The 15,196-nt window shown below is 37.9% G+C and overlaps 1 protein-coding gene across 4 annotated transcripts in view; it reads left to right on the top strand.

Moving 5' to 3' along the window:
* Positions 1-3,961: 3,961 nt before the first annotated feature.
* The window catches only part of Ccdc141 (coiled-coil domain containing 141), a 190,420-nt gene continuing 179,185 nt past the window's right edge, over positions 3,962-15,196 (top strand). For 3 of the 4 annotated variants that reach the window (XM_078017674.1, XM_040294543.2, XM_021725958.3), the window contains exons 1-2: positions 3,962-4,407; positions 6,524-6,646. In XM_078017674.1, the coding sequence (XP_077873800.1) occupies positions 4,306-4,407; positions 6,524-6,646 (225 nt within the window). In that variant the 5' untranslated portion in view covers positions 3,962-4,305. The remainder of the gene's footprint in view (positions 4,408-6,523; positions 6,647-15,196) is intronic. The other variant, XM_005324660.5, reaches the window with a different exon arrangement.

Below are 15,196 nucleotides of genomic sequence, written 5' to 3'. Positions count from 1 at the left end.
ATTTCATTGCCTGCCTTTTCTCACTGAAATGTGAGAAAAGCTTCTGGAGGGCAGAGGCCTCTTTATTTTTCTCACTGTTCTATCCCTGATGCAGAAGTACCTGATGTGTATCTCTGCTCAATAACTGTTGATTGCATGAATAATAATGAATAGTATTAAAACTATCTCTTTTTTTTGTATACGATTCATGTGACTCAGTAAAGTCACCTAGTATTTATAAGTACCAGTTTGGGGTCTGGTTCTGTGGTTTTACTAAATATCAGCTCCTCCTCTTAAGTACTCTCTGTGAAACAGTTCTTAATCTCTACAGTAACCCTAAGAGTTGATTAGCAAAGATTCAGAAATGTTAGGACATGGCTCCTCTCCATAAAGATCTTCAAATATAATGGAGAAATAATATTAATAGAAGTGAAATAACTAGAAAATAATACAAGTTTATAATAGCAGCAAATAATTATTGAATATTGAGATGTCATTAAATTTTGAAGAAAGAGGAATGTAGTTCTCTTTCTATATTCATCTTCTACAAAGAGTTGATATCTTGGTCTTAAGAGATGGGAGGAATTTAGATGGAGGGAAGAAAGGAATGATTTTCCTGGATGGACTGAACAAAGGTACAGTACATGGCTGATCTTTGTGTTCTAGGAATAGTGATATATGTGATAGGCAGGTAGGGAGGAGTAGATCATGAATCAGCTTGAAATTCAGACAAAACTCGACCAGAGGTGGCCAAATCAATGAATTCTTGTGTGCATGTGGATATGTGGGCATAAGTACATCATTTATAAAGTCAGGAAAATCGATTGTTCTAGCCTTATTATGTGGATTACATGGGATAAAAGTAGAAAGCACATAATGATCAGTCTGGTGCATAATGATCAGTCTGTACATGGTAGCTATTATTACAACTACTAATGATTATAGCAGAGAAAATTTTGCATTGAATTTTTAATCTGGGTAAACAGACTTTGAATTATTTATATCAGGTCTATCCACTTTGTCTTTATAAAGTTGAATATAGCTTAACCAATATTAGTACTGATTAGAGACTGGAGATGTGGTTTGGTGGTAGAGTGATTGCCCAGCATGCTGGGGTCCCTGGGTTCAATCTCCAGGAACAAATACACACACACACACACACACACACACACACACACACACACATATTGGTTAAAACAAATAGAGGGGATCCTGTATGAAAAAATGAACAGACCCTACATGCACTGCTGCGCTTGCCTAGCAAGTATGAAGCACTGGGTTTGATTCTCAGTACCACATATAAATAAATGAAGGTCCATCAATATCTAAAAATAAAAAAAAGTCAAAAAAAAGAATGGCAAACTAGTTGATAGAACTGAAAAGTAATCACATGAACAGATCTTCAGACTACTAGCTCTTATTATTTCATTAAAAATGTGCTATTCACAACTCTACAGAATCCAGTCATAGCTTTGTGATTCCCCATGGAGAATATTTTAGTTTATATAAAAACAGGCATTTCCCAGAGGGATCAACAGAGCAGGCATAATAACCTCTGCAAGATCCACTATAAACTTCAAGGGTCTGAGAATGCCTGTAAGGTTTTCATTTTGTTTTATTTTGGTTTCTTTCTTTTTTTTTTTTTCTTATTTGGTGATGATAGGGGAGGCAGAGTATAAATAAGCTGTAACTCAAGAAATGTTTACCACTTTAACATTAAAACAAGTTGCAGTGTTTCCATCTAAGCATGGTGTACCGGTTCTTTTAGTACAATATATTTTGTACTAACCATTCTCCAAATTGCTTACTGGAGTCACTATTGCAATCTGTAATTATTGTTCTAGATGAATGAAAATAGGTCAGAGTTCTAAGGAAACTAGATGTGGATGGAGAGGTCTGAGCAACAGGGCTTCTGTAAAGGGAAGGTTTAAAAAGTTAAGCAAGAAAAAAAGTGGTAAGAGAGAGTAAGAAAAGAGGAAAAGACAAAATGATTTGAGTCTTTGAAAGAATTAAAGCCAAGAATTCTAATGAAAATAAAAACATTAGTCAGAAACCACACTGTTTGCTTTATTGCTCGTGTCCACCAAAGTAGAAAACATTTTCTTTATGCAACATCCTGGACCTGCTCCATCTAATTAACAGAAAGAAAGGTCATCTACATGCACAAAAGGGCACTACCTTTGTTGCTGAATAGCTGGATTAATCTTCTAACAAAGTCTTAAATATTTCTAATTCCCTCTGCCCTTAAACCTTGGAATTAACTAGACTCTCAGGCTCTTGCTCTGACCGCTCCATTTCCTCTGACTAGCCCTGCAGTTTCAGACACTCCCTGCTGTGTTCTGTGGCCCCTACACAGTCTTTCTTGAGAGGGGCTTTGTGGACAGAGCTACTTAGCCTGTGGTCCTTGCAGTGTGCTGCTGAAATGTCCCTTTCCTGTCCTCAGGCCCTTTATGCAACTTGTGACACAAGTTTCTAGCAGTGAGATTAACTCTGGGTCAAAGTGCATGGAGGGTTTTGAGTGCAGGTCACTGTTTGCTGTTCTGGTTGGCGAAGTACATAGTGGCTTAAGCAATACCCCTTTGGCAGTTTAGCTTAGGGTGTGGATATTCTGTGACACAGGTGTCCAGTCTTGCTTTTTCTTCAGGACAATTAGCTAAAAATGAGTTGCAATCTGTTTTGGTTTTGTGTGGACCAACTATGCAATAGCTTAAGTGGAAGCCTTCAGTATGCCAAGGCAATTCACTCTCTGCAGGCTCTCCAGTCCTGCTATAAAATGAAACCATTCATAGTATTTTCTACATTATAGCATGCTCCAGCTGCTGCTCTCAGGGCCAGGTGAAGTTTGTTCACTGGATCTGGGATCCAGGTGTGGTTTCATTTTACTGGAGCAGCAGGCAGATGCTGAGAGCAAAAGCCGAGGGTCACACAGACACGATGGCAGAGCAGCCATGACATGTTCTTGGAAACAAAAACAATTACTGAACATCTAGTTTTATGTAAAAGTATTCCCCCACCCTTTGATTCAAGAATATTACTGGGAACATTAGCAAAACAAGGCAATTCTGCTCAGACTTGTGAACATCAGACCTGAACCTGAACATGCCTTTAAACTGGGCTAAGGTTTTGTACTGTAAGTGGTTGCATTTAACTTGTTTATTGCCACATCCTCCATTCTGGTTTTGTCCCAGAGATTTCCAAAGGTTCCAGCCGCTTTGGAGTCTCTGATGTGTTTTCATCTGACCTTTGACCTAAACTTCAGTGTTATTTTCAGCTGTTCTTTGACAAGGACTCCAACAGCTGCTGCTTAATACCACAGACAACTGTGACACATGAGGAGTTTCGAGCAATAGGATTGATCTGTGGATCTTGGGCTCTGATTTGAAGCCAGTTATAATTTTTCTTCTCAGGGGGTGGGGTAAAGAATAGAAGCCAAGCCAGTACAGTGCTATCCTTTTTCTTTTTTTAAGTATACTTAGTGTTAGCCTTTAATTTAAAAATAAGATTAAAAACTCTTTTCTTGCTGCAATTTAAAGGTAACAGCAAAGCGTTTTGCTTTCTGTAAGTAATTGTGAGGAATAATTTGAAAAAAAAATGCTCTTTGATGGAGCAGAACCATCACAAAGAAATCTTGACATGATAGGTATCTATTGATAAATGCTGGTTGGACTATTTTTAAAATGCTCCTAAGAAATCCAAGGCTCTGAGAAAATGTAACTATTCCACATAAACTTCATTTGGCAAAGGGCAGTAAGTTTTAGAAAAGCAGATTAATCTAAAAATATATTTCAAGCAATTTTGTGACTTAACCTCAAAACAAATACCAGAACTTTTAAGTACATTTTTGGTATTTTTATTTTTTCATGAGAGACTTGAAAATTTTTGAAAAGATTGATATCCAGGTCAATGACTTGCTGGCTTCAAAGTCCGTAGTTACAACTGTTTAGTTTCAATGGCAAAACTAATTTGGGTTGTCAGGATGTATTTTTTTTCCATTTGCTATCAAACATCAGCTGATAGGCAAAGAGCTCAAAGCTATCCTTCACTTTTCAGATAATGGCAAAAAAATAACAGGCACTTAGTGTTACCATACTAGGGGTGTGGCTCTTCTCTGCGATTGCTCCCCTCTCTCTCCTCTCTTATGATAAACTCAATGGGGCTGTCTATTTTTAACCTCCTGTACTTTACTTTCAGCAAAGTAATCAGTGCAAGCAGAGCTCTTTTCCCTGAATGAATCCAAGTAACCCCGGTGGTTCCTTTCTGAAATGACCAGCAGACGTGCATCTGAGCAGAGGCTGCCCAAGGAATAAACTCTGGTTGTAAAGTACCATGTCTAGCCAAGGAAGTCCTGGAGTGGAGTTTTCAACAACAACTGTCAGTTCAGTAGCTGTGCAGGCTGGAGACTGCAGAATCGTGATAGCTGTCATAAAGGTAAGTGAACAACTTTCTTTTTTTTCTGTGTGACTTGGGCTTCTTGCAGCATGCTGATAACCCTAAAGAGCACTGTACGCAATCAGCAGGACTCAGCACATAAAAAAGAGCGGTATATACTCCTGCTTTCTGAAATCAGCAACTAAGAGAGAAACTTTTACTAAGTTTCAGCCAGTTTCCAGAGCTTCTCTTTCCTTTCAGTTAGATAGAAAGCATCTAGAGCAGCTGAATTAAAAAACCCCTACCATATATTTTCAGTTTGGTCTTTAAAGGCACGGCACGTGGATTAGAGGGTCACGCTTACCAGCTGAGGAGGCTGGCAGGGCTGTGCATGGCTTGTGGGTTTGAGAGTAGATGTGAGGGAGGTGGGAGGAGGCAGATTAGAGGGTGGCACTGTTTTGAGGATGATGGAGCACAGGAGACACCTAGAAGGGGCTTGACTTGCACCCCATGCAATACTGGTTTTAATGTGGTAACGGTGCTACTAAATCCTTGTCCCATTGCTGGGGGAGTGCTACAGAAGGTGTAAAAAGCAGGTATGAAATTTGCTTTTAACAGTCAGAAGCTGAGGCCGCTTGGTGCTTAAATACATGTTTTATGTCTAGCAATTTGCTCATTTGCAAAGATAACCAGACATTTTAGGATTAAGAAGACACCCATGATTTTACTCCCTATGAAAATGGCCTGTGAAACCTCTGAAGCACTGTACTTGGGTGGTAGACAAGTTACCATCTAAAGAATCCAGTGTTTGCTAGGCATGTAACTCAGTGGTAGAGCACTTGCTTAGAATGTGCAAGGCCCTGGGTTCACAAAAGTACCACAATACCACAAAAGCAATGACAACAACAACAACAACGAGAGAGAGAGAGAGAGAGAGAGAGAGAGAGAGAGAGAGAGAGAGAGAGAGAGAGAGGGGGGGGGGGAGGGAGGGGGGAGGCGGGGGGGGGGAGGGAGGGAGGGAGGAGAAGAATTCAGTGTGTAATGAAAGGAAACCTGGCAAAGGAGCTGGTGTTCACCAGCCAGTTACTTTCAGGACACCAGCAGACTTAATTGAATGCTTTTCTAGCCTTTTGTTAGAGCAAGAACAACAAGTCCTGTTTAACTGCTGCAAATTTTATGGTCATATGAAAACTCGTAACAGAAAAACAGAACTTGACATTGAGCAAAATGATTCATTATAGAAGCACAGAATGCAAAGTGTTCCTACAGAGGCCTATTTGCCGGTGCTGGGGAGACCTGCCCCCCCATGTATACAGGACCTCTGCTGACTCCCTTGCCCTCTGGTCTTTCTGAAGGCAGTAGGTGGAGGTGAAGAGAATTCTGATGCAGAAGTAGTGAGAACTGATCATTTGTATGTGATTTAATGAGGCTTCCAGCAACTGTAAATTTCAGCAATTAAGGAAAAGAGGCAATTTTCCTATTAAAAAAAAATTTAACTTTTCTTTTCTTCAAATGAAACATTCTTAGAACAGGATAAAGAATAATGTTTAGGAAATTAATCTATAGGAGAATCAGAAGGATGGTGAACATAGGAGAAACAACAACAACAAAAAAACCTTTACACTGGATAGTATTATTTTTAACTGAATTATGTTTCTACGAATATTCCTTCAATGTCCCCTCCCCAACTCCTTTCCCTTACTTTTACCATCTCCATATAAAATACACTTGATGATATTCAGGGTGGAAAGTCCATCTCAGTGGACTCAATAGCACTGCCCATGTCCGATTGTGGTGAAGTTTGCATCCTACGTTGCCCACATGGAATTTCACGATTTTTATGGAAGTTCAGTTTTGTGAGAATAAAATTGTGTTAATTATCCTGTAACTTTGGAATATTCAGTAATACATAATTCATTGTATGTGTTTCTCATTAGGGAATTTAAAAAATTAAATCTACACTGAGAGATGAATTTATTATAAGAATAAAGCATGACAAAGCATGCATTTATATTAGACCTGCTTGCTACATTTCAACTTAAGCAAGGCCTATCTCTATAGAAAGAGATTTCATATTATAACTGGAAATTAAAAAAATAAAAATAGAAAAGGAGAAGAGTAAAGAGGAAGAAGCAAGGGGAACTAAAAGTGCATTTTATTCCATTTTTATTTTTAGTGTGGCAAATGGGTACAACTTCAGTTGGCTGAATCACAGCCCAATCTTCTAGAGATTGGGAGCAGTCAAGATGAAACCAAAAAACTTCTTCATGATCATGAACTTCTTTTGGCCAAACTCAAGGTAAGAGCCTAAGATGTAAAGCAGATGCAAATTAAAAAGAAAGAAAAATCTCGCTCTTACTCTTCATCTTTGAATCCATTGCTGTCACTGGTTATGGTCACTTTACTATGGTACTAGATAAATAATGGGTAAATCTACTACTGTCACTGTGGGTAAACATCAGCACAGAGAAGTAACAAAATTTTTTTTAAAAAATTCCCTGATGTGATAGGAGATATTGAGTGATAATATTCTCACTGTGAAGAAATACGTTTTTTACACTCTGACTTGGTGGAAAAAAAAAAATTCCATTTCTTGCATTCCTTGCTTCATACTTTTCAAATCAAAATGACAGATCCAAACTTCCTGCTGTTAATTACAGCTTCTAGTAAGACTAATTTGTAGGCCTTATGCCCCTGTTGAACTATCAAAAATATCTGATTTTGTGCTTAGTATTTAGAATTCTTGAAGCCAAATAGCCAAATAGTATTTTGGTAAAATCAGACTTATTCCATATAGGTTGTAGTTATTTAGTAAAGGATCTAAAATTAACATTGATTAGAGATTTCCAAGTAAGGGACAGAAAAGGTCAAGGCTGTACCATAATTTGTGGGGTTGAGTGTAAAATAAAAAATGTGGGGTCCTTTGTTCAAAAAAGCATCAAATACTTTCTTGATCTGTCATAGTTCTTTTTATTTGCTGCTTAATATATGATTTCTTCAGGTGCAGGGTTATGTGAGTGCAGACCCTCAGGGATTCTCAATCTCACCCATAGCTCAGTTAGTATACCTGTGTGGACCTGACCGCATTGAGAAGGGATGAAAGGTAGATAGGACAACAGAGAGTTCCTATCCCCTGGAGGTGGAACTACATGTGCATGAGGCTCCAATTCCTAGCATATGCTCCACTGTCCCATGGGACTTCACTTATGAAACACAAATTCACAGAAAAAAAAATCCTTAAAAATTTCAAGACAGAAACCTGCAGAGCATGAACCCCATGGTGTCCCTTTCTGAAAATGGAGCCCTGTGATGAATTTCTTTGCTAAGATCAAAGAGGGTGATGGAGATTCACAGTCCTACATTTACTAAGACAGTCTACAGTTTTGATACTTTAACATTACTGGCTTCTTTGAACATCCAGGCTGAAATTCATACTTGCTTTCTAGATTCAGATGCGGATCTAATCTACATCAGATATACAGACAGTAGTAAAGGTAACCAGGTAAATCAGACTGAGAAGTTGAAGAAATAATTATTATTGAAGAAGGAGACATTTGACAGCTCCTAGCTCAGGTCTCTGGGTTCTGAATTGTCTTTCAAGGTAGCAATCCTTATCTAGGAACTGGAATTATCAGGAAGGCTTGTGTCTATTAAAAAATGAAATTACAATCTGAAGGAGCATTGAACTGGGAATCAAATGCCTATATTTAGCTCTAATTATGTTTCAAGCTAGTATAATTTTATTAACAATGCAAGGTGTTCCTGTTAAAGAAAAAAAACTGCATAAACTTGTCTTGAATACCTAATTCTACTAACTACGGAAGCCCAATACTTCCTTGTTATTCCTGCCCATTCCACGAAGTTTGCTTTCTCATAGTCCTCAGAGAAAGTGAACCTTTGTATTCACCTGGCAATGGTGGCTGAAGTTAATCTGGACTTGAAACCACATTCCTTCCCCAGTTCCCACTAATAATTCACACTAAGCAGCATTTTCTGTTCCACTGATGAATTGTGAGTGGTGGGGAGCTCACAGCAGTTTGGGTCTCTCAGGCTGCCTCTCTTCTCCCCTCATCTCTGTTCCTATCAAAGCAACTTCAGCGGGGGATGCTTTCTTAGGTGAAGCAGTACAATTGTCTTCAGCTCCTATACCTATTTGCTCAACTCAGAAGGGATTTTTCATTTAATGGAATCCCCCTCCTTAGAAGGAGCTTGTGGATCTAGATTCTAAATGTCTTATGTCTTTTTATGGCTGTCCTTGGACTGTATACCAACTACTTAAGTTCTCTGGACTTCAGGATTATTATGTATAAAACAAAGAGGGAAGACATGGCAGAATTTCATATTTATTGTGGATCATCTCATAATGTGCCTTGGAAGCCATTCTCCCTCCCTGCATATGCATCTAACAAAAAACAAGACCTCAGAATAATCTTTTGGCTTCATGTAGGCCTGTAGCCATAACCTCTTAGTATTCATCTCTTCCCCACCCAACTGCCACCCCAGGAAATTGTAAATAGTAGAATTATCTTCCAAACAGAATTGGTTCTAAAATTACTGGTATTTAAGAAAAAGAAAGTAAGAAAAGGAAGGAAGTTATCAAAGAATCTGAAGTCTATTTCAGATATGCCAACTTTATTAAAATAAAAAATTATGAATTTCAGCTAGCAAATGAATAGACCACAATTTCAATCAATGTATTAGTTATTTTGCTCTTGGGATCGGTACAAACTTAACCTATAGCAGAAATTTCTAGGATCCAAGTTGGTTTTTAATATGAAGATTTCAAAGAATAGGGCTAATACTAGTTTAAGAAGCCAATAATATTTAATATTTAATGTTCATTCCAGCCCTATCCCTATGCACAGGGCCCTATGATTTGTTCTAATTATAAAGAATGCTTTGTAAGGGGATTTGGTGTAGGGGGTGTGAGAGTCTGTGCTGAGGCTTCTCTGATTTGAGGCCAGCACTGATCCTCTCTGGTGTTAGGGTCTATATTTGAAAAGTTAGGATAATAACAATTACCTTCACACATCTAAAAAGAAAATGTGGAAAGAGAAATGCACTGATATATAGAAGCATATGGCTCATATTGTGCTAATTCCTTTCGAAATGAAAAGTGGCATAATTATTATGTCAATAATGAATATATCAAAGTAATTTGGATGTTTAATTTAATAGAAAAGCTATTTTCTGTCCTCCATTAAAAGTGATCTCAAACCCTACTAATTCAGACTGAAGGGAAAAATTCAGGAAACAGAATTTTTATGAGTGTTTCTAATATTGGTAATGTCTATACCCCAGAGATCTTATTTTGCTTTCAGTAATGTGTTTAACAATCCCAGTGGAGTATCCAGAGGAAAAGGTCTTCCTTATTTTCAGTGGTGAAAACAGTCATGTGGAAAAAACTTTTGACTTCCAAAAGGCATCTGGATTCCCAAATCATACTGAAATAATTTCTAATGAGAAAGAAGGCAATCAAGAAAGAGAACAGGAGTAGATGTCAGTCAGGCGAAGAGCTGCAGGGGGAACATTGCACCTTCAGGTGGGCACAAAATGGTGGGAGGAAGAAAAAAAGGCACCAAGACAATGTCACTGAGAATGTTCCACCCAGTGTCTGTCTTCCAGCTACATTGTTAGTGTCCAAAGGAATTAGCACAATATGAGCCAAAGAAAGTTCCTGGGCACTGGCTCCTATATTTGTAGACATGTGACATCAGCTTTCATTGAAGAATGAGCCTTCAGAGTAGAAACACTAAAAAAATTCACCTCTGATTTGACTCTCATAAACCCATTAGTTTCCTGGTTCTCACTAAATCTCTGACCCAATGAACACTTATTTTTGTCTGCTTTCTGTTTCCTGAGCTAGAAGCAAATGTACTATAAATAGAACGTATTAGTAGTAAAGCTAAACATTTTATTGAAACTTGCTTTGACTAAGAGACTGTGAACTTTCCTGCTGTTAAGCTGAAGTATTTACTCAGAGTGCATTTCAAAAATATTTTTTATTGTGCTAAAACATATGTAACATAAGATTTACCACTTTAACATTTTGGTGGTGTATAGGTCAGTAACCTTAGTTACATTCACTGTGTGTGCATCCATCGCTACTATCCTTTTCCAAAATTTTTCTTCACTTTTAACAGAAAATCTGTATCCATTAAGCAGCAACTCCCCATTGTGACCTCTGCTTATAACCTGTGATGGACTTTTTTTTATGAATTTGTCTTTTCTGGGCACCTCATATAAATGGAATTGTATAACTTTTGTCTTCCTGTGTGTGGCTTAGCTATTTTACTTAGCTTATAACATTTTCGAGATTTGCCCATATTGTAGCATATATCAGAACTTCATTTCTTTTTGAATAATGAATAATAACAATGAATAAGTAGATAATGAATGATAATATATTGCAATGATGGAATATCCCTTGAAATGTTTTGATTTCAAGGGTCTTTTTTTTGAATATTTGTGTATGCTTAATGAGATATCTTGACCATAGAATCTGATTCTAACTGTGAAATTCATGTGTATTAGTTGTACCTTATTACACAGAGCCTACAGGCAATTTTAGACAGGATTTTTGTTGTGTCTGCATTTTGACTTTGACCTATCACATGAGGCAGATGTGGAATTTTCCACTATGGATTCATGTCATTGCTGCACTTCTGATTTCGGATGCTCAACATGTAGTACATTTACAAATCGTCTATTTATCTGTCCACAGCAGCTATATCATTTTACATTTCCACCAGCAATATACAAACATTCCAATTTTCCACATCCCACCAAAGTTCGTTATTTTCTATTTGTTTCTATTTTTAAATTGTAGCCATTCTATTGCCTATAAAGTAGTATCTTATTGTGGTTTTGATTTGTATTTCTATAATGAAGAAGGATGTCAACAACTTTTCATATGCTTACTTGTCAATTTTATATCTTCTTTGGTGAAATATCTATTCATGTTCTTTGCCTATTTTGAGATTATGTTGTTGGTTTGATTTTTTTTTATTGTTGAGTTGTAGGAGTTCTTTATATATTCTGGATATTAATCCCTTATCAGATATGTGATTTGCAAATATTTCTGGCATTTTGTAGGTTGCTTTTTACTTTTTGGATAATCTCTATTAAGAACACATTTTAAAGTTATACAACTTGAGTTGTAAATATTTGAATATTAGAGACAGTTTTATAGCATGTATGTTGTGATGTCATAAGAGGACTGTGTCATAGCAGTGGTTTACCCTAAGTATTGATTTCATAGAGGAGATCCATTTCCTCTCTTTCCCTGCTGTCTGATAGGCCCGTAAGATCAGGAATTATACTCTCTCAGAAGTGTTAGGGAAGCTTGCACCTATCTTTTCTCTTCATTTTTTTTTTCCTTGCAGAAGTGAGGAGAAAGTATCTCCGGGCTGGTGAGACTTGGGGATGAAGTGGCTACCATGGAGCAGCCAGCCTCAAGGGCTCTGTGAAGCCTTTGTCCACCTATGGGCTCTAGATTCTTCTCTCTTCTTCTGCTGACCTGGCCAGGTGTCCCTACCTGGTAGACATAGGCCACAATTCCACTGGGAACAGCTAGGCCTCAGGTCCAGTTCTCTCATAGGCAGGTTCCAAGGGCTAGATTTTAAGGGGAAAAGTAGAAAGCCAACACAACCCCATCCTTTAGTCCATCCTCACCAGTAAGAAGAGCAAATATTTTAATCCATATTTGACCCTGATATCCAGGAGCCCAATCCTGACTGCCCAGCCAGGACAGATTACTCTTTTCTGTATCTATAATATTTTCTTTCTTTTTCTTTTCTTTCTTTCTTTTTTTTTTTTTAGAATTTCTGCTCCTCTAATAAATCAACTCATATAAACACTTCATGGACAATGGATATATCTGAGTTCCTGCCTATCAGGAACAAATTATAGTAACAAAATTATAGGCTCCCTAGGCATAGCATCATCTGTGCTGTATTTTATTTGCCAAGGCAGGGAAGGCTTTTATGTAATTTTAAGAGACGGGACACAGAAGGGCCTATGGGGAACGGGAGGCCCACACCATATTTCTCTGTAGCTGAGCAACACCAGGTGACACAGAGTCAGTAAGGGAAAGAGTCATCCTCTACATTTCTGCTAGAAACAGAGCATGGCTGAGGTGTAGCAGATACTGACAAGCCATTGGGCAATTTTAGAGAGATCCAATTCATAGGAAGATTATAGCAAAGATAACTTTAAATTATGTGGCCCTATTCCCACTGAGAATGGAAGTCTGCATCCCTGCCAACCGTGTAGTAAACCATCTTAGAAGCAGATACTCCAGCCCCAATTGAGCTTCCCAGCTTACCTGTGTGGAATAGAGACAAGCCTTCTTCACTGAGCCCTGTCCAGACTGAACAAATAAAGACTGCTGCTTAGGCAACTAGGTTTATTATCCCACGAGAAAACAAGATGAGAGGTAACAGCAAGGGTGCCATCCTCTAGGATTTTGAAGGTAGCATTTATGAAAGAAAAGACACAGCAGAAACTGAGGATGTGCTCAGTGGTAGAGCACTTGCCTGGCAGGTGCAAGGCCTTTTGTTCAATCCCCAGTACTAGGGGGAAAAAAAGGCACAGGCATAAGAAAACAAGAATTCTCATGGGGAGACAGTTGAGAAATGACACTGAGTTCCTCTAAAATAAGAGCTGTTGTGTTAGAACTAATAATAAATAAATGAAAATTCTAAAATTTGTGAATGATTCACTTTTTGAAGAATGAGTGAACTATATGCATTCTGATATAATTTATTGACTAGAAGGAAAAGGATAGTAGTTATGATTCTATAATTTTACTTATAGGGATATGCATAAAATCTTATAGGTATGTCATGGAAGGAATTACTGATCTGTCAGGGAAAGTCAGGGAAAGCTTGATGGAGAAAGTGGTATCTGAGCTATCCTGAAGATGGATATATGTATTCCAGAGACCAATTTAAAGGAAAAAATGGAAATAGATATAAATATTTGCAATATACATGACAACCAAAGGTTAAAAATCCTTCAAATTGATTTAAAAAAAAAAACCTAAAATAGACAATTCACAGAAGAGAGGCAAATCATCAATAAACATGTAAAAAAGTGCTCAATATCAATAGTAGCCCAAGTAATTGAAAAAGATTATTTCCCTATATTACTTGCCTCTTGCTTAATTTAAAATTTAAAATATTGATTGCATCTAATGGCAGTAGGATGTAAAGATAAGGGCATTCTCCTGTACCATCTGGGAGACTTCAGATTGACACAGCCATTTGGAAACTAGAAAGCATTAAAATGCAAAATGCTTACATCCTGGGACCCAGCAACCTCACTCCTGGAATTTGTTCCTAGCAATGAAAGCACTGCTCAGGATATAGTGAGAGTAATGCTTTTGCTGCCACATTGAGCATCTTTACACTTCTTTTTCCCCTTTGGTACTAGGAATCAAACACGGGGATACTCAACAATTGAGCCACATTCAACCAGACCTTTATATTTTTTATTTTGAGATATGGCTTTACTGAGTTGCTTAGGGCCTTGCTAAGTTGAACCTCCCACCTCAGCCTCCCAAGTCACTGGGATTTTAGGCACATACCACTGTGCATGACTACCTATGTTTTTAATAAAATGACCTAACTGGAAATAAATAATATCCAATAAAAAGGCATAAACTTATAAACTGTTCCTATATGCTCCTTCTATACTGTAGAATATTATGGTGAGCCCCATGCCTTAAACTCTTAGGTGCTTAATCCAGTGCTGCTTGGGCTTTCTGTTATTTGTCACTAAATACATTATTATCCGAAACCTGGCTCCAAGGCCAGGATCACAGCTAGCATTTTGAGATCATAGGCTTATAGCCTCCAAGCTTTGTTTATTTAGAAGATAAGTTGTTCTTTAAGGTGAAATCTACAACCAAAAATTTTTCATGGAAAGTAGAACTCATGGGCTGGGTGCAGTGGTATATTCCTTTTATCATAGTGGCTCAGGAAGCCGAGGTAGGAGGATCGCAAGTTCAAAATCAGCCTCAGCAATTTAGCTAGGCCCTAAGCAACTCAGTGAGATCCTGCCTCTCAATAAATTATATAAAAGGTTTGGGGATATGGTTCAGTACTGCTGGGTTCAATCCCCAGTGCCAATGAAATAAAGAAAGAAGGAAGGGAGGAAGGAAGGAGGGAGGGAAAGGGAGGGAGGGAGGGAGGGAGGGAGGGAGAGAGAGAGAGAGAGAGAGAAAAGAAAGAAAGAAAAAAACATTGTCCTAGGGGCTGGGGATGTGGCTCAAGTGGTAGCATGCTCGCCTAGTGTGCGTGAGGCACTGGGTTTGGTTCTCAGCACCATATAAAAACCATGGTCCTTATTGGTGACACAAAAGCTCTTGATCTGAGATTTGGATTGATAGGGCAGAATTATGACATTTTAGTGAATTTACAGATGTATATTTTTTCAGTGTTGTTTTTATTAGTGCATTAAAATTATATGTACTAGTAGGATTTATTGTTACATATTCATATATTCACCTGATATAACAATATAATTTGGTCAATATTGTTCCCCATTATTTCCCATTTTCCCCCCTTCCTTCCCCTACCCCAGTCCCTTTCCTCAGCTCTACCGAGTTCCCTTTTATTTTCCTGAGACACCTTCACCCCAAAATACACACACCATTTCACCCCTTTTTCCTCTCTCTCTTCCACATATGAGAGAAAACATACAACCCTTGAATTTCTGAGTTTGACTTATTTCACTTAGCATAACAATCTCAAGTTCCATCCATCTTCCTTCAAATGACATAATTTCATTCTTTCTGGCAGAATAAAACTCCACTGTGTAGATATACACCACATTTTCTTTATTC

Source organism: Ictidomys tridecemlineatus, chromosome 7, assembly GCF_052094955.1.
Source record: "Ictidomys tridecemlineatus isolate mIctTri1 chromosome 7, mIctTri1.hap1, whole genome shotgun sequence".
Classification (NCBI taxonomy): Eukaryota; Metazoa; Chordata; class Mammalia; order Rodentia; family Sciuridae; genus Ictidomys; species Ictidomys tridecemlineatus.
The sequence above is the reverse complement of the archived record's forward strand: the minus strand, read 5'-3'. Positions and strand labels throughout refer to the sequence as shown.